This window comes from Eptatretus burgeri, chromosome 12 (assembly GCF_056783735.1).
Source record: "Eptatretus burgeri isolate ZD-2024b chromosome 12, Ebu_testis_v1, whole genome shotgun sequence".
NCBI lineage: Eukaryota > Metazoa > Chordata > Myxini > Myxiniformes > Myxinidae > Eptatretus > Eptatretus burgeri.
This window is the reverse complement of record NC_140972.1, coordinates 50,692,159-50,716,100: the sequence shown is the minus strand read 5'-3', so window position 1 is coordinate 50,716,100 and position 23,942 is coordinate 50,692,159. Positions and strand designations below refer to the sequence as shown.

Sequence of the window (23,942 nt, the reverse complement as noted above, 5' to 3'; positions counted from 1 at the left end):
TACACAACATAGAATTAACCAAACTTAGTTTAAACTTTGTAACACCTGCTGCAAACTGTTTTTGATTACGCTCAAATTCAAATAATTTTGTATTTTTATGCAAGACTTGAGAAATAGGTAAACCTGCTTTTATAGTCTTTCTGGGAACAAAAGACATCATGAAACTCGAGTTGGTTACCCCCCCTTTTCCCCATGCATATTTAATTGAAATATGAGTGGGGATGGAGGGCAACCTTCTCTGAAGTATTAAAATATGAGAGAGGGAGAGATACACTGCTCACACGGTCAAATCATTACCAGCATCGAGGTTCGAAGATCGAACTTCTCGGCAAACTGGGTAATGTAGATGTGAACCGAGACGAGATTCATCTTGTCATTCTCCTCCACCTCCTTAATTATGTCTGTGAGCCATTCAAATTGATGCTGTGTCCGTGTCACCCAGATGAAATACACCTGTAAGTAAAAGCCAAATAAATAAAACTGTATAAGGTGTAAAAGGTAGTTTAGAACATTTAGCTGAAATGCTTGAGGCTCATTCCTTGAGAAACATCTTGGTACATGTACTCCTGTTTAATGATATAAAAGTAGAAATTTGAATCCAGTTCAGACTTGATTCTACAACCAATCATATGGAGCAAAAGGTAAGCACTTACTTTTTTACACTTTATGAACCTGGAGCTCAGGAGTGACTTCTGCACAATATCTTTGAGGATTGAAGAAAAGGGTGTGACTCCAATACCACCTCCCACAAGTACTGACACTTCATACTCATTCCAATCTTGGTGACCTTCACCAAATGGTCCATCCAAGTAGATCTGCAAATCACAACAGATCGTGCTGGTTTGTCGTTAAATTTGTACAACAATGATATGATAATTATTGTCGCAGAGTGATCCTTTAAAAATCAGCCATTTCTCTCGAGATCTGATCATTGTTTCATCAGATTTAGTAAGAATTTATTTGTAAGAGAAATTATGTAAGCATAGCTCTGTGTGCACCTTGATTGGAATGTTATTTAAATATGAACTTACTTTCTTCCACTTCAATTATCTGTGATATCGAGTATCCACGACACTTGTGATGCACATTTTTATGATACTGCTCTTGTATAGTCTGATTTCCATCATGTACTGCCTTTTTGGCGACTGGTTGCATCATTGGTTAGGGGCGCAGCTCTGCCCCTATTACCAGCATGCTGGTGCTGATTTCGCCGACTTCGGAAGGATGACAGGCTGGGTCAATCCCTTGGTGTTAATTCAGTGGCAAACGGGACTCAAAGTCAGGACTCCACCAGGATCCCAAGCCACCACCCTAACCGCTAAGCCAACACTCGGCTGACTATTGTCTGATATGGGTTTGATACAGAAGAGGATTTCTGAGGTTAAAGGTTATTAAAGTTCATTGAATGCGAAAACATAATAGTCTAGGCGATGGGTGCAAAATACAGCTAGAATTGCTCAGTAAGTGATAAAAGCATGAGACTTGGCACAATTATTCTTCAACCCATACTGATTATTGTCAAAGGTGGAGCCATTGAATCCAGCATGTTCCTTAGCAACGGTTGCGAGGTAACAAATTTACCCAAGCAACGGGCTTTTTAAGCCTATTTACTATATTCGGAAAGGTTGGTGCAATGTTACAGAAGATCAGAACTATCAGTAGACATGTTTTAAAGACAATTAGTGTCATCAGAAAACAAAACAACACAATAGTGTCACCACACAACAAATTAGCATTTGTTTTGTTGCGAGGTAATGGATAAACAATACCAACTGTCTTTGTATATATTTATCCTCTATTTGTAAAAGATGCTTCTACTTCACATTGCCTAATGGCCTACAGAAGAGAAATGTTTTGGGTAAATAATCTATACAGGTTGTCATAATTGTTATCAAAAAGTAACAAAACATTAAATATTTAGTTGCTTCGTAACCTATTTACCATGGCAAACATCTGAGTACACATGGAAGACAACCTGTGAACACGGGATTCACTTAACTCATTAACTCAACTTAAACATAACAGTCTTGTTATCAATAGAAGACCTTCTTCCTGGAAATATAATGAAAGCAATGGTATTTTACACCATACATCAAATTACACCATACATACGGATTCAAAACATTGTTGTTACGCAATCCATTCACGGTAGCAACCAGTAACTAGCAACTGTCAATTATGTTGTCACCTTGGACTTTCTTTGGACCTTTACCATAGCTTTAAGTATTGCCACAATCTCTCCTGCATGTGCAGTAAACAGTGCATTGTAAGTGCGCTCGTACACATTTGCAGTCTTTACACCTGCTCCTACATGCACACTTCAGCAACTCTGGACAGGATGCACTGGCTTCTGGCAGATTTGTCCACAGGGGCTTCCACTGTTCTGGGCAAGTCCATCCCCACTCAGCAGGAGAGGGTAACTGGCGATATGGCATGGTAGTACGCCCCCAGTAGTGCCCACCTTGCAATACTGCCCTCCTGATATGTTGCTGTAGAGCAGCCTTGGTGGGAGGAAGGGTTGACATCTGACGTCCTTTGCGTGTGAATCGAAGCTTCCTAACCTCGTTGATTGAGGCCCATGTTGATGTCCTGTCATAGAGAAGGACAGTGAAATACTCTAGGGAAGCTTCTGTCTCTTCAGATATTTGCTCTGGTGAATCGTGCAGCTCAAAGAAGGCTCTAGTGAACTCATGTGTTTCCCACACTTTCCATTGACGGGTAAAGTTATAGATAATAAAATACGTTGTAATTGATAAGTTAAATTGGTCTGCAGGCATCTTTTGTGCTGGTTGCTAAGGAAAATATGTTGCCTAGCAACTGAAATTAAGCCTTGTGTTGTTGACAGTTGCTCCAAATTGATGTTTATATGAAAATTGAAGTTGTAGATATTAAAATACATCATAATCATTTAATAAAATTGGTCCACAGTCATCCTATGTGCTGGTTGCTAAGGAAATCATGTTGCCCAGCGACCGTTGCAATGCTACATACAGTTCACATTGGCTCCACCCCTGAAAATGTTTAGAATGTTGATTGAACATTTGTGCAAAGTTTCATGCTTTTATCACAACCTGAACAATTTTTTCACCCCTCGCCTTGACTATAAGGAAAGGTATTTGTGTTCACACATCATGCACAAGTTTGTCATGATTGATCTGCATTTACGCACACCTCAAATAATGGTCATTGGATCACAGCATTTATGAGTTAATTCCCAAAATTACAAATTCCACAACAAAATGCCAACTGTTTTGCTTTTGTGCCTTTTGTAAGGCTGGTCATGAAAAGCATCATTGAAATTTAAGAAAATTCAACTATTTGATGATCTTCAGCTCTCAATCCTCCCCCATTGCTGCTGAAAAAAGGATTAATCTGTACTAATAAATGTCAATGTGTACGTGTGTGTCTCCTCTATAACTCCAAAACCATCAAACCGAGCAGCCAGAATATTTGCATGCATGCCAAGAAAACTTCGAGGAAGTGGGGATGACTGAAAATTGGGTGTTTGGGTTAATTAAAACACCCCTTTGTGAAGATAATTAACGGCCTTATTTAATTATATCCTTCATCAGGCACATCCTTGGACACCCTCAGCCACCTCACTGGCCCTCAATGGGTCCTAATTCGCCATTTTGTTCGGCCTATTCAAACATGCCTCAATTTGGAAACAAGATCTACTCTCTCACGGACTAATTAAAGTATAATATGGAATAGGCAAAGCCAAGAAGCGAACGTAGAATTCTTCTATCATTCGATGCTGCAATTTCCGGTTACTCGGGCCTGGATTCGAGATCAGCGATCAAATAATGTAAATCACGATTAAAAATTATTTTTTGATGATGCGGGAAATATCTTTATTAAAATCAGTGGAGGAAATGTACACCATGTCTGATATTTGGGTCTTTCATGTCTCCGACGATGCCTTTATCTCCAGGGACGCATCATTCCCCATGACACAAACCAGAAGCAAAAGGGTCATAGCCGACGACACGGATTCCAAATTGCCAGGGTATTGTATTGTTGTTGTTGTTTCCTATTCTCTCATGTGCACGTGTTGAGTATGAAGCTCACTACGTTCGCGATAAATCAAAATAAGTGTCGAAATCTGGAGTGAAATCCGAAAAATTTAACAAATTAGCGATTTTTATAACTCAGTGTATTTATTAAAGCAAAGCATTGTACTTAACTTTTTCTACTGTTTGGAGGATTATATTGAGTGAAGAAAAGATTTTGGAATGCGCAGAAAGTGTGACTTCATTGAGCGCAACGCCGTGCTTCATAACCTGCTTTTGCAATCCATGACTGCATAGTTCACAAGGGTGCTTTTTCAACAATTACATACGCAGTTTGCTCTTTCCGTTTTGTACGATTTGCTTACATTATAAAATATTAATATAAATATACTGTTATAGTTCCGCCGATATACTGTTATAGTTCTGTGTCGTAAGAGGCGACCAGGGTTGCGTCAGGAAGGGCATCCGGCGTAAAACATGTGCCAAATCACTATGCGGATCATACAGATGATCCGCTGTGGCGACCCCAAACGGGAGCAGCCGAAAGAAGAAGAAGAAGAAGAGTTCCGCCATTATATTATGAGTCAATAGTTTCTGCAAGTGAAGAGGAAATTTTTTTGTTGCTGCAAATGAGGCTTTTTTTGCTTTTCACCGTTTTGTGCGATCTTGGTTTTATCAGGTTTTCCTTTGTCCTCGTGGCTGCTTCTAAAGCAATTGGTTATCGAGTGTGCTGAACAAAGGTTATATGGTTTCTCTTTGTGAGTTTCAAAACAAAATATATTTGATTGGTGAGGTACCTATGCTATGCAAGGGGGGCTGGACAGCCACAAGACCATGTTCATGAAGGAGCCCGGGTGGAGCAGAGCGGAGTCCGAGACGGGGATCAGGGCCGCCGACAGGACCCACGAGAGACCCGGTCAAGATCGGGCGCCCTCGAACCAGCGCAATAGACGGGCCGCCGAGGCGAGACGCGGGCAGACCCTCCGTGTCACGACCCTCCGTGTCACGACCCTCATTCTTTCTTTGGCAACCCGCGACTCCAACCGTCTCACTCCAACCACTGTCTTGCTCCAACGCTGTTTCTCTCCAACCTCAGACTCCAGCTAACACGGCCGACCCACACAGAATTCTCTCTCTACCTATACTATAAAATGGTTCGTGAAGGACTTGGGCAAAAAATGGCGAACCTACAAATGCCGAATACCGAATGCCACAGGCGAAACTCTTCACATAATTTTCTCATTCTGCTTGAAGGCCGAATTAAAAAAAACAAAAAAAACACGTTGATCGTCTGGATTAAAAATAAATAAATGGAGGAGGCCCTTTTAATCTGTTATTAATTTTTTCATTTCAAAATGGCCACCTGCTTTTAGTGCCCGACAAATCATGTACCCGACATGCTCATTTTTTTTATCTCCCCCCCCCCCCCCCCGTAAAAAAAATTACATGAGTCATGTACCAGGTATGTCAGTTTTCTCTCCCCAAAGAAATATGAAGTGGGTCATTTTCCAGACACGTCATGAACACACTCACTCAGACTATTAAAAATACAATCCACGGTTCGAAACAAATATATCATCAATTTATGGTGAGAATACGAAAAAAATATAAACTACACACTTCATGCAGATTAAAATGATTGGCTATACCATCTTTCTATATACAGGGTGCCCCACAGAAAACCAGGAAATTTGAGATTTTGAGATTTATTTTGCCATATTTTACCATATCAATAAACTAACATATAATAAAGTGTATCTTTGTTTTACACTACATCTAAGTTTGCTTTTGTTTTGTTTTAAAGAAACTGTACCAAATTTCCTGGTTTTCTGTGGGGCACCCTGTACAATTATTTAATACACAGATTTTCATTTAATTTAATTCATTTAATACACATTTAACACACAGATTTACATATGTGGGATGTGGACTCACCAACACCCCCTGGTCGAACTCCCCACTTGCGAAATCGGAGAAAACATCATGTAGCAAGAGTCGCCCATCTAAAACTGTTCCCGCATACCATGGTTTCAGGACTTTAGTTCCCGTCGGAATTTTCAAAAATTAAAAAAACCATCTTCAAAAATGAAGCTTAAATCATGAAAATGATTCATCGTGTTCACACAATTTTTCAACATTCTAGATCCGTCGCACAATTTGCTAGTTTAATTTGTCTAGTGCGGTTAGTCTAGTGCGGTTATGATTGATTTTTGGTTCAGGTCCGGATTCAGATCCGACCGATCAGTGGGATACAAAATTTAAACTGTGCAGCCTGGTGGAGGTATGCGCTCTGTGTGACGTTCCATTTCGCCAAGTGTTTGGACAAATTTTTTGCAAAAATATTTGCTCGTCTAGTGCGGTTATGATTTGAATCATCGAGCGGCAGCCTATTAATAGGCTATGCCACGTGATCGTCGGTGATACGCTGACGCGCTGTGCATAAATTATACTATCGTTGGGCATAGGTTGTGAACGCCGACAACACGCTTAGCATTCGCTGATATAAGTTATCTTTAAGTTATCGAAAAGTTCTGTGCACGTTACTAATATGTTATGCATACGACCAACACGTTATGAATACTACCAAAACTTAAAAAAAAACATCAAAATTTCAGCGTACGCCAACGTTTTACATACATTTTTATCCCCCACTGCGTGGCGGAAGGGGGATATTGTTATCACCCGGGTCGTCTGTCCGACTGGCTGGCATGGCGTCAACATTTATAGCTGTGAGTGCGATAACTCATAAACTGTTCGCCATCTCGATTTGAAATTTGGATCACACATGTACCACCTGAAAAGGAAGAACCCGATTGATTTTGGGCGTGGCCGGATCCAAGATGCCGACTGGGGCGGCCATCTTGAAAAAAATGTTTTTTGTAATAAATGGAAAACCGCTTATCTGATTTCAATTATTTTTCAATGGCGGAGGATTCCCCATCTCTGATGGTATATTTATATGTTGCCATTGCTGGCTAAAACGTCAAGGTGTGACAGCGCCTTCAAATTGATACGTCACCATTAATTTAACAAAATCCAATATTACAAACACTCTTGAGGTAAACAAAGAGAACTGCAATTCTGATGTGACATCCTGATCAGGAGCAGCTTCATTCGGATCGAAACTCAAAATCATAATTGTATTGAGGTATTTATGAAAACTCCCACCCAACTGAGGACACCGGCGATGACCCCAAAACGTTCCACACAAGGCTTGGCGTGGCTAGCCCCAAAACTGAGGGAGTAGATCAGGGTCGTATGGACGGATACATACTCCTGCTTGAAAATATAGATAACACCCGATTTCCAGCCATTTGCCATGTTAATGTCTTTTCGAATTTACAGCGCCAATTTTTTTTTCCCACCCATCACACGCTGCTATTTGTAAAGATTAATGTTCATGCACATCTTGAAATATTTAAATTTGTTTTTTGAAATTCCCCCCAAAACAAGGATGAAAGCTACTCAAGGTTTCTGGGTTGTACACGGTAGTCGGGAAACACACCGACTCCAACCTGCCGATTCCCAAAAATTTTCCGATATCGGCCAAGCACGAGTGTGTGTGTGTGTGTGTGTGTGTGTGTGTGTGTGTGTGTGTGTGTGTGTGTGTGTGTGTGTGTGTGTGTGTGTGTGTGTGTGTGTGTGATTTGTCCTCTTTTCGTGGAAAATCTACTGCACTGTTTCTTCAATATCTATATGTTTCTTATGTATTTATTTGATTATTGTGCATTCGTGAAAAGTATGGGTTGACTGACTGCATTGACACAACTGACGTTGTGGATATACTGATGTGAATCCGTGATCGAGGTTGTGAATCTGCCGTTTGGAGAGGTTCTGGGCTGAAAGGATTGAAACCTCGAGGAAGAACGTTGCCCAGCTGATGATCCATGCAGTCGGGAAAGTGTGTGTGCTTTTGTGTGTATGTGTTTGTTTGTTTTTGTTTGTGTGTGTGCATTTGTATTTATCTGTTTGTATGTATGAGTATGTGTGTTTATGTATGTGTGTGTGTTTGTTTGTTTGCATGAGTGTATGTGTTTGTTTGTTTTTTATTAATTATTTTTATTAATTTGTTATTATTTATTTTTTTGTGTGCACCACATAATTGTTAGCAACAGTTGTGTGTGGAAAAAAACGAGGTGTGTGTATTGTTCATAAAGCATAACATTTTCTCTCTGCTAACTCCACCCTACCCCCCCCATCCTTCTCTCTCCCTCTCTGTCCCATTTTCACTCCACCCCCTCCTATTACAATGCAGCACCTTCCCACATATCTCTCTCTCTCTCTCTCTCTCTCTGGTGATTATGTCCAGACGGTTTTTGCCTATGGACCTGTCCGGATGGAATTTGTGTTCGGGCATTGTTTTTGTTTTATCTCCAGACAGTGTTTATGCCCGGACCTGGACGGGCCATGTTTGTATGTCTCCAGACATGTCCGGGCGGTGTTTGTCTCCGGATGTGTCCATGTTTTTTTCTGGACATGTCTGAGCAGTATTTATCTCCTGATGTGTCCGGGCAGTGTTCATGTCCGGACTGGAGTTTGTCTTTGGACGTGTCCGGACGTGTCTTTTGTTCCTCATGGATACCTGTAAAGTCATACCTGTAAAGTTTCGCCTCGATCTGTTCAGCCACTTCAGAGAGGATTTTTGAAGGTTTAAAAAAAAATAAAAAAATAGGCTGCCAAATAACATGCCGATGACATCATCTTTTTTTTCTGTGGAACATTTTATCCCGAGATGACAAAAAATTTCATACTGATCAGATGTGGCGTTCCACATATATAATGACGTCATTAAAAAAAATCACACTTATTCCACATGAGTACTTGCCGTGTGCCAAGTTTCAATTTTTTGCTTGGTGCGCTTTCAGAGATGCAGAGGTCCAAAGTTCTTCCAACATGGTTACCACACTACATGACCTATGATGTCAGAATGATGATTGAAATATTCTGCACGTGTAGTTGCACCTTTGGTGAAAATTTCATCGCAACCTGACAAGCGATTACGGAGAAAAACACAAAAGTTCTGTACGGACAAACAAACAAACAAACAAATGAAAAATTACTCATGGAATGACACTTGGCGAAACGGAACGGCACACGGAGCGCATACCTCCACCAGGCTGAACAGTTTAAATTTTGTATCCCACTGATCGGTCGGATCTGAATCCGGACCTGAACCAAAAATCGAATCGACTTGTTATCACCTAACCAACCCTTCCACCTCCTTTTGTAACAAGTTGTCCACAACTTCTCGAGATGTCATGCTACACATAGATTTTGGCCCCATCTCTCAATGGTGAACAATCATTAAATAAATTATCGTATCCGGATCCCAATTTGAATCTTCACAAAAATTAATCAATTAGTCCTTTTTACACACTCATCCTGTCGACAAAGTTTCTGTGGAATCCATCCATAACCTTTTGAAATATTGTGCTAAACATCGTTTTTGGCCGTATTTTTCTCAATCATGAAGAATCACTTGAAAAATTCTCAAATCCAGATCTGGATTCTTCACCAGAATCGAATCAATTAGTCCTTGTCACACACCCAACCTGTCCAAGTTTCTTCTGAATCCGTCCACAACTTTTTGAGATATCATGCAATATCGTTTTTAGCCCCATCTCTTAATGGTGAAGTCAGTCAAAAAAAAATAATTCTCGTATCCAGATCTGGATTCAGATCTTCACCAAAATTCAATAAGTTCTTCCTTGTGGCGCTCCCAACCTGTGCAACAAGTTTCGTCTGAATCCTTCAATAACTTTTCCAGAAATTGTGCTATCTATCGTTGTTGGCCCTATCAATGGCGAAGAATCAGTTGAAAAATTATTGGATTCCAGATCCGGATTCGGATTTTTACAAAAATCGACAGAAGTAGTCTTTGTTACACACCCAACATGTCCACCAAGTTGAATCCGAATCCATCCACAACTTTTTGAGATATCATGCAATGTCGTTTTTAGCCCCATCTCTCAATGGTGAATAATCAACTGAAAAATGAAATAATTCTCGTATCTAGATTCGGATCTTCACCAAAATTGAATTTTTTCGTCCTTGTCACACACCTAACCACTCCACCAAGTTTCGTCTGAATCCATCCATAATCTTTTGAGATATTGTGCTACATATAATTTTGGTCATATCTCTCAATGGTGAAGAATCACTGAAAAAATTCTCAGATCCGGATCTGGATTCGGATCTTCATCAAAACCAAGTGCTGCTGTCCTTGGCTGGTCAACTTACCTACACAAAAACATTTCAGACTAATTGCTTGAAAGCTGTAGCCAAAAATCGTGTGACAGACAAACGCTACAGACCAACATACTTGGCAAAAACATTTTTTGTCATCAAGTACAAGCAAACAAACGGAGCCAAACACGATACCCTCTCCTTCAGCGAGGGTCAAAATATATAAAACATGAATCGTTTTCTGAGGAAAAGAAATTGAATGTAAATGTGGACTCAACCAAACCAGCCCAGAATCGTGGAGGGGAGAAGATTGACAGGACCATTCCAAAAGTCATATACATATCCAACCGGTCCCCCAAAACAACAGAAACAAGTATTAAGCCAATTTAATAACATTGATGGATTTAATCCATCCCAAAATAACAAAATATATAAAACATTCAGCCTTTCATTACTTAAAAAATTGCAGAAACAAGAAAATAAACCAATGTCACCCGCAGGGTGACCCGTATCTTGCCAAAAGGTGACCACGTGTGACTTCTTTAAGGTCACACTGAGGTGAACAGAGCTGCTATCCACCAGGAGCGACTCCTTGAGGAATATATGCCTACGAGAGATTCCGATGAGAATCATTCTACAGAGTAACCATGAAAAATATGCGTTTGCCTCATAACGTCACCAAATGACGTCATAATGTCTCAAGCTTGACATATCGAGAAAGCACTCATCGAGGTGTTCAATTTGAGGTATTACACGATATGGTTCCGAAAACTTGAAAATTTGACCTTGGGGTCAAATATGTTTGACCTCAGGCGCTAACCATGAAGGTCAAAGCCAATCGCCACCAAAAATTAATCAGCTGAGCGCCAGACCATGAACTATATTCCCATGAAGTTTGAAGACGATTGGATCAAAATTACTCAAAAAATAAAGGTTTCGTCGACTCCGCTGATTTGCGACAAAGTGACCTTGACCTTTGACCTTGACCTTCAAAATTTTGTGCACTGAAAGGGACCTCTATAGGCCTCTGATATGCGAAGTTACAAAAATTTCCGATGATAACTGTGCTCTGCAGAATTTTTTATACGTGATTGCAGACAAACAAACAAAAATAAATAAATAAATAAATAAATAAATAAAAAACATACAAGCTGACTAACATATCTTGCAAAAGCTTCGTTTTGGCAAGATAAAAAATAAAAAAAGAAATGCAACAACAAAAACAAACAAGCAGTCATAGACTGGTACTTACGAAATCGTCAACTTGACCTCTGACCTTGTCTAATAAAAGCTGTCTCGAGAGAAGGTCGCGACGCAAACCAGAAGTTTATACGATGATTCTGTACCAAACCATCAAAAATCGAATGTTTGACCTCACTGTGACCTTGACATTTGACCGATTTTGACCAAAATCTAATCAGCGCCAGCCATCACCCTCCTGCATCATGTGGTGTAATTTGACATTGGTAGCTTCTTCCATTCTTGAGTTACCGCGGATTAACGTAACATAAAGGTCACACTCGACGGATCCCCAACTCGAAAGGACGCCGGGGCGAGCGCGTTGACATCAGCGCGCACACGCAAAACCTTTATGTGACTCAATGACGCCTCTGCCCGAGTGCGCTGCACCACGTGACGAGCCGTGACGCGTCAAGTGAAATATTTTTTATACAATCTTAAAACGTCTCCAAAACATCCGATTTTTACCAGAATTTCGACAACCCAGTGTTAAGCGTCCGAAGCGAGCGCAAAAATCGAAGACAAAATTAAAATCGAAGTAAAAAACGAACTCGTAACGTCGAGCGAAGCAAAAATACTCCATTTCTCCACAGGATTATACGGAATTATTTAATATTATTTTATAACACTGAAAATTTTAAAACAGCCGTAACTCGACGAATTGACACACAAATTCCGCCGAACTTACCTCAATCTTCCAAACTCACGCTCCGTCAACAATACCTCTGGTAACTTTTCTCGAGTTATCATGTTTTGGATGTTTGACCTCACTGTGACCTTGACCTTTGACCGATTTTGACCAAAATCTAATCAGCACTAGCCATCAGCCTCCTGAATCACGGGGTGTAATTTGACATTGGTAGCTTCTTCCGTTCTCGAGTTATCGTGCCTAAAAAACTAACAAACAAACAAACAAATACACAAACACACAAACAAACAAACAAACAAACACACAAACAGATGACGGAAGTGATCAATATACTTTCAAAATCTTTAGATTTCGTAAGTAACAAGGTAGGAATGACACCACATTACAATACCACAATGCGACACTGCAATCCTCTTATGGATTACCATCACGACATCTTTTGATGTTTTACTTTTGTTTTGGGATTGTGATTGATGAACAAGAATGAAGAAGAATAAAAATGAAGAATAACACCACATTACGACACAAAACGTATAACGAGGGGAGCAGGAGACAAGAGGGGTGGGAGAGGGAAGCACAAAACAGTGGGGAACAGAGACATCAGGAGATCTGTGGAAGGGAGAGGGATTGGGTGGGGTACATAGGATAAACAAGATGGACAACACAGGGACTTTCAGGAAGGAAAGCAGGGAATTTGAAGGAGGTGGGTTGGAGGTGGATTAACGGGGGAAGAACAGATCATGGTTTTGGATGGGGGAAGATAAGAGATGGTGGTGATCGGCTGTTTTGAAGACCTGGAGGGAAGAATGGGATTGAAGAGAGTGTGGGAGTTTGTTCCAAAGGTGGGAAAGAAGAGGACTGAAAGAGTGAAGGTGAGCAGTGATTCGTGATTTTGGTAGTTTTACCAGAAGGGGGTTGCTTGCGGACCTTAAGCGCCCTGTGGAAATATGGGGGGGCACCGCAGACAGAGCGGGGGGGGGGGCGAGAGCAGAGAGGAGATGGTAGAAGACAAAGACCACGACCTTCCTGCGGTGAGAAAGTGAGAGACCCAAAGACTCAGCTTCATCGCGGGAGATACCAATGATCCAAACTGCCTTGTTTTCCACGGTGTGAAGCAAAGAAAGGTGTGAAGCGGGAGCATCAGGTTGCAGATGAAAACTTTCTATGTGTCCAGGAGCTCAGGTGTGCCAAGGAAGGACTTTTCACGACAGAGGATGCACAGTCAGCAACTGGCTTTGGAGGCTAGCTTAGAAATGTGGCTTTCACAGGAAAGATCATGGCAGATAGTGAGACCTAGATAAGAAGCTTTAATGAAAGGTCTTCTACAAGAGGATTGTTGAGAAAGTAGATGGGGGGGCGGGGTTCCAGATGGTCCTTTCGGAGAGACAGTGAGTGTGAGATTTGTCAGGATTGAAAGACATGTTCCACGTGTCGGACCAGTTTGTGATTTTATCCAGATCTGCAGAGAGTGAAAAGGCTGCTGCTTGCCGATCTGAGGGATGACAGATGGTACAGCAGAGGGTGGAGTCATCAGCAAAGACATAAAGAGGATTTTCCAGAGAGTCAGAGAGATGATTGATGAAAACCAGAAAAAGAACATGGCCCAGAACACTGCCTTGAGGAATTCCAGCCTGGACAGGAAGAGGGGATGAGAAGGTTGGGATTCTACATCATTTTAAAGAAAAAGACACATTCAATCAAAAAAGCAACTACATATATCTTACTAGTTCAGTTGTAAACGAAGCAAGAGTCGATACCTGATCGGAACTGTGCTGGCTTTGTTTTTTACTCGGCAAGTAGGGTATATCTAGTTACTCTTTTAGTTGGAGGCACATTTTTCTTGAAAACGATTTATATTGTCATGTTGACTCATGTCGTCCGTCACACCAGAGATTTATGCAACCCAAATGATGTCGAACTTACTGAAATTTAAACTGCGGTCATTAATTAATTTACAATCCCCCATGGATCGTTCAAATGCAAACCAAAAACTGCCATTTGCTCGCATGGAGGAAGGCAGAAGGCAGGAAGACACTAGTATTAATTGAAATGGTTTATTACAGTGGCCGACAAAAGTATTCATGCCCTTCCAATAATTCCACATTTAGATGAATGACAAATCATATAGAAACCAAATGAATTTTTTTAGGTCATCTCTATAATCTCAGTAGAGATGACGTAATAAAGCCAGTCTCGAAGTCTGTCCGCCCGTCCGAACGTCCGTCCACAATCAAACCGAGTGGAGACAAATAACCAATAGTGGAATGGATAGAGGTCGATGAGACAGGCACAACAACATAACTTTCAAGGTCGTCCAAGGTCGAGGTCAACGTCACGAGGATGTCAAAGTTGCGAAAATCGTCGATTTCAAATCGTATCTCCTCCGTCATTTTTCAAGAGAGATCAAATGTTATTAGTGATTCAGATACTATGGACTATTATCTAGAACAACACGAGCCATTTTTTTGAAATTTGCTCTCGTTCCGATTTTATAGTTTTTATCCGCCTCGTGGTGCGCCGGAGACCTCAACACGGTCTCCCACGCTGATTTTAACTTCAAATTCAATTATGTTTCCACCTTTCACACTGCATAAGGTTGATCGACACTGAAATTCACCTTTAATGAGGGAAATGCATCGAATTCGTTGGGTGGGTGGGTGTGGGTGCCGAGATGCCGTGGATTCTGGCAGGCACGGGATGAAGCCTCGAATTGTCTCCTCGAGGGAATGCTTACTGTTGGGGTCTGGGAGATTAGGTTTACATTTTTTACATTTTACATATAAAAAATATTTCGTCCGCCGCGTCCGTCACGGCTCGTCATGTGACACCACGCGCGAGAACAGACACGTCGTTGAGTCACGTAAAGGTTTTGCGTGTGCGCGCTGACGTCATCGCGCTCCTCTACTCTGTGGCCAAGATAAAACTTGATCGACACTGAAATAAAGCAAATTCGACCTGAAATTCACCTTTCGATTATAGATGCCCCTAATTTGATTTTGCTTCTGTCGACCTCTGGCAGAAATGACCGGCACTCCCGCTCGGGGGTATTTTTTTTTATTCATAAATGAAGAGATCAGACTAAACACTGTTATTGTTGAAGGAGGTTACATGTCAGGAATACCTGTAAAAAAACATGTACAAATCAAAATTCACTGGTTGCAGAAGTATTCAGCCCCTTTGGTCAGTACTTGGTGGAATTACCTTTGGCAGCAATGACTACTGTGAGTCTTTTGCGGTAGGTCTCTCCCAGCTTTACACAGTGAGATGGTGAAATCTTTGCCCATTCTTCATGTAAAAATGACTCGAGTGATGCCACTTTTGATGGGGATCGTTGATGGACTGCAATCTTCAAACCTTGCCATAAATATTAAATTGGGTTCAAGTCAGGACTTTGACTGAGCTACTTAAGAACATTAATTTTTTTTTTCTTATTCAGCCACTCCAGTGTGGCTTTGGCTTTGTGCTTCGAATGATTATTTTTTGCCTGCAAGCTTTGTGCTTCGAATCATTGTCCTGCTGAAATATGAATCCCCTTCCCAGTTTCAGATTTATCGCTGAATCAATCAGGTTTTCATCAAGGATTCTCCTGTACTTTGCACCATCCATTGTCCCCTCTTTGTGAAGGCAACGAGACATTGTAGATTAATGAACACCAACCCCCATCTTGGACGTAGAGCCTTGGAGATCCTTCAAAGTCATTGTTGGATTTACAGTGACATCCCAAACCAGTTTCCTGCTTGCCCGGCTGCTGAGTCTGGATGGGTGACCTGATCTGGGTCGGGTCTGCGGGTATAATCCGTCTTCTACTTCTTAATGATGGATTTCACCTTGCTTAAAGGGATAATGAGTGACTGAAATATCCTTAAAACCCTCTCCTGATCAGTGCTTCTCCACCACTTTATGTCTGACTCTGATTTCTTTGGAAGCTCCTCTGTCTTTCATGTTTGCCTTGTTGGTTGAGCAAGTGAGTGTCACCTTAAAACTCCTTCGATAAGTAGGCGAGCTTAATATTTTTAAGTTAAAGCACTGATTTCATTCAGGTGAAACGTATTACGCTTATTTTATAACCTTTCAAACAAATAAATTTCTCCTGAAGTGATTTTGGGTTTAAATGGCAAAGGGTTTGAATGCTCATGCAACTGAGAATCATCTGATTTCCTCTGTTAATCCAACTTATTCGCATATTAATGCACATTTTTTAGCATTATAACTTTGGAATAGTTTGTAAAGACTCCAGATATTAAGTTTTATTTGAAAGCATCATGAAATAAGCTCAGGTGCCATCAAAATGTGAGAACTTTGGAGGGGATGAATACTTTTGCAGGCCACTGTATAACAATATGGGAGGGAAGACGAGACACGAAGAATAAATAAAAGGACAGACCTGCCGCTCACAGGACAAACAAATAAGGGAGCACACTTACTTAAAACAGGACTAGAACTAAATCCCACTGAGATGCAGAACCACCAGAATCAAACCAGAAACAAAGGGGCAGGCAGGCACGAACTGGTCTCTGCTGTACCACAATCATTTAGTGCAGTTTGCTATGGCACAGTATGGAAGGTGCGGCATGAGGCAGGAAAATGGTGATGAAGAGATAACAATGGCGGGGAGATGGCATTGGCATCTCTCGTTCCAGGACTTCTTTGACGAGCCATGAGCTAAAGAGAAACATCTGATCTGCGGTCCTGTTTTATCTCAACTCGCATGTCTTTTAATCTCTTTGGGGCTGCCTTTCTAACATGCAGCTGGTCCCTCTCATTGGCCACCTGCTAACAATGGGTGGAGCAGTCTTCCAGGCCATCCAGCCCCTTTTCAAGGCTCCACAGCTCACTATACTGCCCTGGCATGCAGTTATTTGGCCAAATGGTCCGTGATGCTTTCATTTAAAGCGCGGTGCTTTCCACATGCCTTTGTGCCCATAAGTCCTCTTCCTGGCCTCACTTGTACAGAAGGTCTTACACAGTATTCCATACCCTATTCTGCTCGAAGATGAGAATGTCAGTGCACATATTACATACGACTTACCTCTGACAGATCCCTAATATAGGTGTAATTCTACTTTCCTCGAGCACAAGGACCGAGCTAAATTCTTAACATATTCTAGGTATGGCAACCTCCCTTCCCACTTTTACGTATGAAATGTACAAAAGGAGCAAGATGCAGTGAAATATCGTTTTTGTTTATCCAATCTTGAGCACGAAAAGTATCAAAAAGGAGTTGATTGGTCGATATACTCATGGGTAACTCACATGACCCACAGCAACAGGACGTACATGTGACTGGCAATCACTTCCACAACCAAGATTAATTTTTCACATGATCTACGGCTCATAGTAGAGCTGAATACACACACATGACATTCATGCAGCCAAATACATAAGACAAGAGAGGGTTGTTGGATGAGTCAAACACAGCCACCGAGCTTGGAGGAAGCAGTGACTTCCCAGGACATGCACAACTAAGATGTCACTTTTTCTCTTCACACTTAACTTGCAGTACAAACACAATTCTTCCATGCCAGACTCACAGATTCAGTCTGAGTTCTATTGAACACCTGAGAAAAAGAAAGTGAAGCAGTATTGCTCCTTCAACTCCAGTTAGAAGACACAAAACTTTGTCGAAGTCAATAGTGTGGACATGACATTTTCTGGAGGTCTTTTGCCTGAAGTGGACTGTGAGGTGAAAGCCGAATGCACTCTTTGCCAGATTTTCTTTTTGTTCTACATGGTGGTGATGATAAGGTGTGGAAGCATTTCAAAAGTGACAACCATGTTGCAAAATGGTTGTCAACATCCACTAAACAAGCAATTAAGATGAACAAGTTAGGATTTGGAGAGCATACTACAATCTACCTTAAAAAAACAAGTTCCGCAAGATTAATACATCTTCAAAAACTCAACTACAAAAAACCCTTTCAAAGCAGGTTCCCCAATGATAATATATCTGTGGAGTTTATCTCTCAGCAAAATAACGGAAGCTTACCCTTTTCCTGAAAATATGAATCAGAAAAACATTTTTTGTTTGAATCAACTATCATGTAATAACCAAACCATACGTCTTAAATCTACCTTTGGGCAGCAGGATGCTTGTGAGCTGTAGGCCTCACGGAGCCGCATGGTCCAGGGACCAACGGCTCGGATGTGTACGCTGAGTGTGTCTTCGTGAGGAGCTGACGTAAGGGTGAAAGGGTGATATTCATTCTGGGATAGATTGAGGCAGGCAATGCGCACCCACTGACCGGATTTGTAACAAAAATTTTGGGGCCTCTTGAACTGTAGATGCGTCACACCTGAGGGTATTTACAAGGGCAATTTACTATACAAACAAAAAAAGTCACCAGATTTATTATGAATACAATGTTGACTTTTCTCAAAAATGAAAGGAAAGGCAGTCATTTATTCTAAAGTACTGAGATCACTTACTAAAGTTAAACATCAATATCTATGAATTTTTTGTCCAGTTGTCCTTATACTGTGAAACATTTTCTTACCTGAGGGCAGCAACTCAGCTTTGTAAACACAAATTTCGACTTTCTTGCGGCTCAGGCTAACTAAAGCATCACCGGAGTAAAGAAGAGCTGGCACGATGAAATAGAGGTAGAACATTGGTTTTTGAATCATGGCCATGCTGCCATGCAAGATGATCTGTGAAAAGGCAGTTTGCCATCAGTGTACGTAAAACATTTCACTTCTGGTTTTAAAAAGTGCCATGATGGATACTATCTTCTCACCAGTAAATAGAGAACTACATATAGCTTGTGGGTGATCCAAAAGGCTTTGAAAGAGTTGCGTCGCGAGTACCGGTCGGCAAACACATACATGACTGCCAACACTGCCAATATGAGGATACCGGTGAGACCTGGAATTTGACACACACAGACACAGCTTAGCCTTATTCTATCCCTAATACCAACCACTTTATAATCATTTCTGTGATCAGTCGCCACAGATTTTCTGCAATCGGAATTTTTTTAGGCAATGCGTAAACTGCTCTTCTGCTCTTCCTTCGCTCCAATTGGTTCTTCTGACCACGTCCTTGTTAAAGTGGACATCTCTCTGGCTGTCATCAGAGAACCACCTCACCGCCGTCGAGTCTGGCATTTCACTCAAGCCGACTGGCAGGGTCTCCGAGCAGCCATCAAACTTACAGACTGGTCTCCTATCACTACTTTCTCAAACATCAACTCATCCTGGGAATTCTTTCAAAGAAACTTGCTCTCCCTCATGCACAGATTTATCCCCTCTCGTGTTCAGTTGTCTTACCCTTCCTCCCGCCCTTGGTTTACTGAAGCTTGTGGTGAGGCAGTTGTCCTGAAACAACTTGCCTTTGCCTCATGGAAAGCAAACCCAACTGAGGGCAATCTCAGTTCTTTCCACAAAGCTCGGAACAAGTGTGTATCTACCCTCAGGAGAGCCAGAAAACAACATCTTTCTCATCTCAAGTCTGAACTCTCAAACCTCTCTCCCTCCTCAAAATCCTGGTGGCGTTTAATCAAATCTGTTTCTGGTGTATGTTCCCCCTCCATCCCCTCCCTTACCTCAAATGGCCGCACTGCTGATTCCACACGTGATAAAGCTGAATGTCTAAACTCGGTGTTTGCAGCTAAATCTTGTGTCCCAAACCCATCACTATCTCTACCCACTTTACCCAGTCGCACCCAACTGTCCCTGGACTCTGTATCCTTTTCTCCTGACAAGGTGGAGAGCTTGCTTTCAAACCTCGAGTCAGATTCTGCAACCGGTCCAGACGGCATCAGCCCACGTGTCCTCAAAGCCTGCTCTTCTGCTCTTGCTCACCCTCTCTCTGTTCTATTCACCCTCTCATTTTCCCAAGGTCATCTGCCATCTGCTTGGAAATCTGCTAACATCACTGCCCTGCATAAAAAAGGTGCAAAAACAGATCCCTGTAACTACAGACCAATCAGCCTTCTCCCAATCATCAGCAAGGTTATGGAATCCATCATTGCTTCAGACATGAAATCCTTCCTCTTCTCCAATGGCTTGATTTCCAATCATCAATTTGGTTTCAGACCAGGTCACTCTACCCTGGATATGCTGCTACTGCTCTCCCATCAATGGATGGAGGTCCTCAATGCCAGACAGGAAATCCGAGCCGTATCCCTGGACATATCACGTGCTTTTGACACAGTCTGGCACCCTGCCCTACTCACCAAACTCTCTTCCCATGGTATTCAAGGCCATCTCCACTCATGGCTCGCAGACTTCCTCTCCTGTCGCAGTCAACGTGTGGCCCTAAACGGAGTTCTTTCATCCCCTCTTCCTGTGCAGGCTGGAGTTCCTCAAGGTAGCGTTCTGGGCCCTGTTCTTTTTCTGGTTTTCATCAATGATCTCTCGGACTCTCTGGAAAATCCTCTATTTCTCTTTGTCGTTGACTCCACCCTCTGCCGTACCATCTGTCATCCCTCAGACCGGCAAGCAGCAGCTTCTTCGCTCACTGCAGATCTGGATAAAATCACAAACTGGTCCAACACGTGGAACATGTCTTTCAATCCACACAAATCTCACACTCTCACTATGTCTCTTCGAAAGGACCGTTTACAAAACCCCCCCATCCACTTTCTCAACAATCCTCTGGAAGAAGTCTTTTCTTTCAAGCTTCTGGGTCTCACTATCTGCCATGACCTTTCCTGGGAAAGTCACATTTCCAACCTTGCCTCAAAAGCCAGTCGCCGACTGAGAATCCTCCGTCGTGCAAAGTCCTTCCTCGGCCCTCTTGAGCTCCTGACTACTTACAAAGCTTTTGTCCGTAGCCTGATGGAGTACTGCTCTCCCCTCTGGGCTGGTGCTCCTGCCTCCCACCTTTCTCGACTTCACGCTGTCGAAACCAGGGCTTTTAAGATCATCGGCATCTCCCGCAATGAAGCTGAGTCTTTGGGCCTCTCACTCAATCACCGCAGGTTGGTCGGTGGTCTTTCTGTCTTCTACCGACTCCTCTCCAGCCTTGCCCCCCCTGCTCTCTCTGCGATTTGTCCCAACCACATTTCCACAGGGCGCTCAAGGTCCGCCAACAACCCCTTCTGGTAAAACTACCAAAATCACGAATCACTGCTCATCTTCACTCTTTCATTCCTCTTTTTTTCCCGCCTTTGGAATAAACTTCCTCACTCTATTCTTTCCCATTCTTCCCTCCAGGCTTTCAAAACAGCTGTTCACCACCACCTCTTATCTTCCCCCATCCAAATCCTCGATCTTTTCTACCCCCGATAATCCACCCAAGCCCACTTCCTTCAATTCTCCTGCTTTCCTTCCTGAAAGTCCCTGTAATGTCCATCTTCTCCTCGCCATGTTCCCCGTCCCATCCCCATCCCTCTCCCTTCTACAGTTCACCTGTGTCTGTTCCCCAATGTTTTGTCCCTTCCACTCCCACCCCTCTTGTCTCATGCCTCCTTGCTGTGAGTTGTGTGTTAGCTCTCATACGAGCCTCGACCAAGGTATACAAAAAAAAAAAAAAAAAAAAACATCTCAGAGCTCAAATATAGAATGTTCCTTAAAATAAAACAAAAAATTATGAGATATAATCATTACCTCCACCATGAAGGTGTATGGAGGTTATGTTTTCAACACTGTCTGTCTGGCTGTTTGTGAGCAGGATGTCTCCAAAAGTTATGGATGGATGCGGACAAAACTTAGTGGACAGGCTGGGTGTGTGTGACAATGGAGAATTGCTTTGATTTTGGTGAAGATCCAGATACTACTGTATTACTATTTAACTGATTCCCCAGGCAAAAATAACATTCTTTTACTGCAGTAATTCTGTATTATATGTGAGTACAACTCAAATATACAATAGTTCTAACTGTAGCATTTTTGCCTGTGTTCTCTATTGAGAGATATCAGGCCAAAAATGATATAATAGCATGACATCTCAAAAAGTTGTGGAGGAGTTATTCAGATATAATTTGGTGGTTGAGTTAGTTTGGTGACAAGAACAAGGTGATTAAATTTTGGTTAAGGTTCAGATGCAGATCTGACTTGTCAGTGAGATACAAAATGTAAAACTGTTCAGCCTGGTGGAGGTGTGTGCTCCATTGAGGGTCGTTATAGTTTGGATATGTTTCACTTGACTTGTTTGAAGAAAAAATAACCTCTGATTAATTGAGCAGTTAATTAAACTTCAGTGAAATGTCTAATATTAACTATGAGTAGGGGTTCCTCAACTGGGTGAGCTTTTCCTGGCAGTGGTTTTGGGACGTATTTGACATTGAAAAGCTTTGATTTTTAAAAGTTTTCCTTTACATGTGGGCTGGTGTCGATGTGAAAATTGAGGTGGCAGCAATGTCTGACCCCACATCCCAATATACACTTTATAGCAGCCTTTAGCTTCAACACGGACGTCAAGGCCAATGTGTGGCAGCTTATAACCTTGCCCAGATTCTGAAGTACCTACACCCAAAATTTGGGGCCTCCAGGTACTACGGTTTGGTTGTGAAAGAATAACAAACAAACACACAAACAAACACTTGAAAATATTTACAAGATGGAGTTAGACATATTCTTTCTGCTGATATCACAGCATGATTAGTTGTTTATTTTTCAATTTCACATTTGAAAAATCACATTGGCAAGTTATCTTAAAGTATCACAAACTTGCTAACTTGTAATTAGACAATTAAAAATTGTTGCAGTATATATCAGCCTCCATAAGCAATAAACATTGTTTTTTTTAAAGTACCATTCAAGGACATGGCTTCCTTATCTTGAAAGCTCTGTGGACCATTGTGAGGGTATATGTTTGTGCACGGCCCTGGTGGAAAAATGAACTGCAACATAACCAAAGTTTAAAAACAAAACTAAGGTGGATACTGCAGTTGTTTCTCAGAAATATTTTTGGTGTTGGTAAAACAGTAATTTTGTTTTTTACATAACATATTATGTTATGACATATTATATAACATATTATATGATATTATTTTTACAACATATATTATATTATGATTTTATAAAACAGTAATTTAGTTTGTAATTTTGATAAAATAGCAGCAGGGTTGATGTTTTGAGGGTTGGTACTGGTGAAATTATTTGTTTGGGACTATGGTAGGATGTCAACTTATCTCACTGGGTTTGATTTCTTGGGATGAAAGCACCTTAAAACCATGAACTGTTGAGAAAAGAGCTTTTTCTGAGACTAAGGCGACTCCCCGAATGGTATGAAATGTTTTAATTGAAAGAATGAATACTTTGGTGCTTGCTGTTTAATATGAAATTTTATGAAGGACTAGAATCAATATTCAATACTTTTCACAAGATTTTAAAAGTGATTGTTTGGATTTTATTCAAAAGATTGTCATTTACTGCATCTGATTAATTAGGAGTTCAGAATGAACAGCCGATTGCAAGCATGTGACTGTTGATAACATGAAACACAGGAGATGATTCCCCGCTAATAAAAAGGCTGCTTCTCACAAATTACTTGGAATTCTACAAAGTTGTCTTGCTGGTTAATGTTGCATTTTTTCATGCAAGGATGAGAACCAAAAATTAATTATAATCAGATGTAATCATCTTTTTTAAAAATCAACTTTTGTTTCACTTTCTTTAGTGTAATAAATGCATTGGGAAGTTTTTCACAGCAATCTTGAATACCTCTCTCAAGGAATATTTACTTTGTCAATTTGAAGGTTGAGAATCTCAATCAATCAATTAAATGTCCAAGTGAAAGCATCACCACTGGAGGGCACTTTTTTTTTTGTATACCTTGTCGAGGTTCGTCCGAGAGCTGACACACAACGCACAGCAAGGGGGGCATGAGACAAGAGGGCGGGAGTGGGAAGGACAAAACAGTGGGGAACAGAGACATTTGGAGATCTGTGGAAGAGAGAGGGATTGGGCGG

The 23,942-nt window shown here is 41.4% G+C and overlaps 1 protein-coding gene across 3 annotated transcripts in view; it reads right to left on the bottom strand.

Moving 5' to 3' along the window:
- The window catches only part of LOC147015593 (dual oxidase 1-like), a 187,301-nt gene that overhangs the window by 15,725 nt on the left and 147,634 nt on the right, over positions 1-23,942 (bottom strand). For all 3 annotated transcript variants that reach the window (XM_085850495.1, XM_085850493.1, XM_085850494.1), the window contains exons 27-31: positions 18,822-18,949; positions 18,582-18,735; positions 18,160-18,380; positions 654-815; positions 298-453 (exon numbers count right to left, since the gene is read on the bottom strand). In XM_085850495.1, the coding sequence (XP_085706621.1) occupies positions 298-453; positions 654-815; positions 18,160-18,380; positions 18,582-18,735; positions 18,822-18,949 (821 nt within the window). The remainder of the gene's footprint in view (positions 1-297; positions 454-653; positions 816-18,159; positions 18,381-18,581; positions 18,736-18,821; positions 18,950-23,942) is intronic.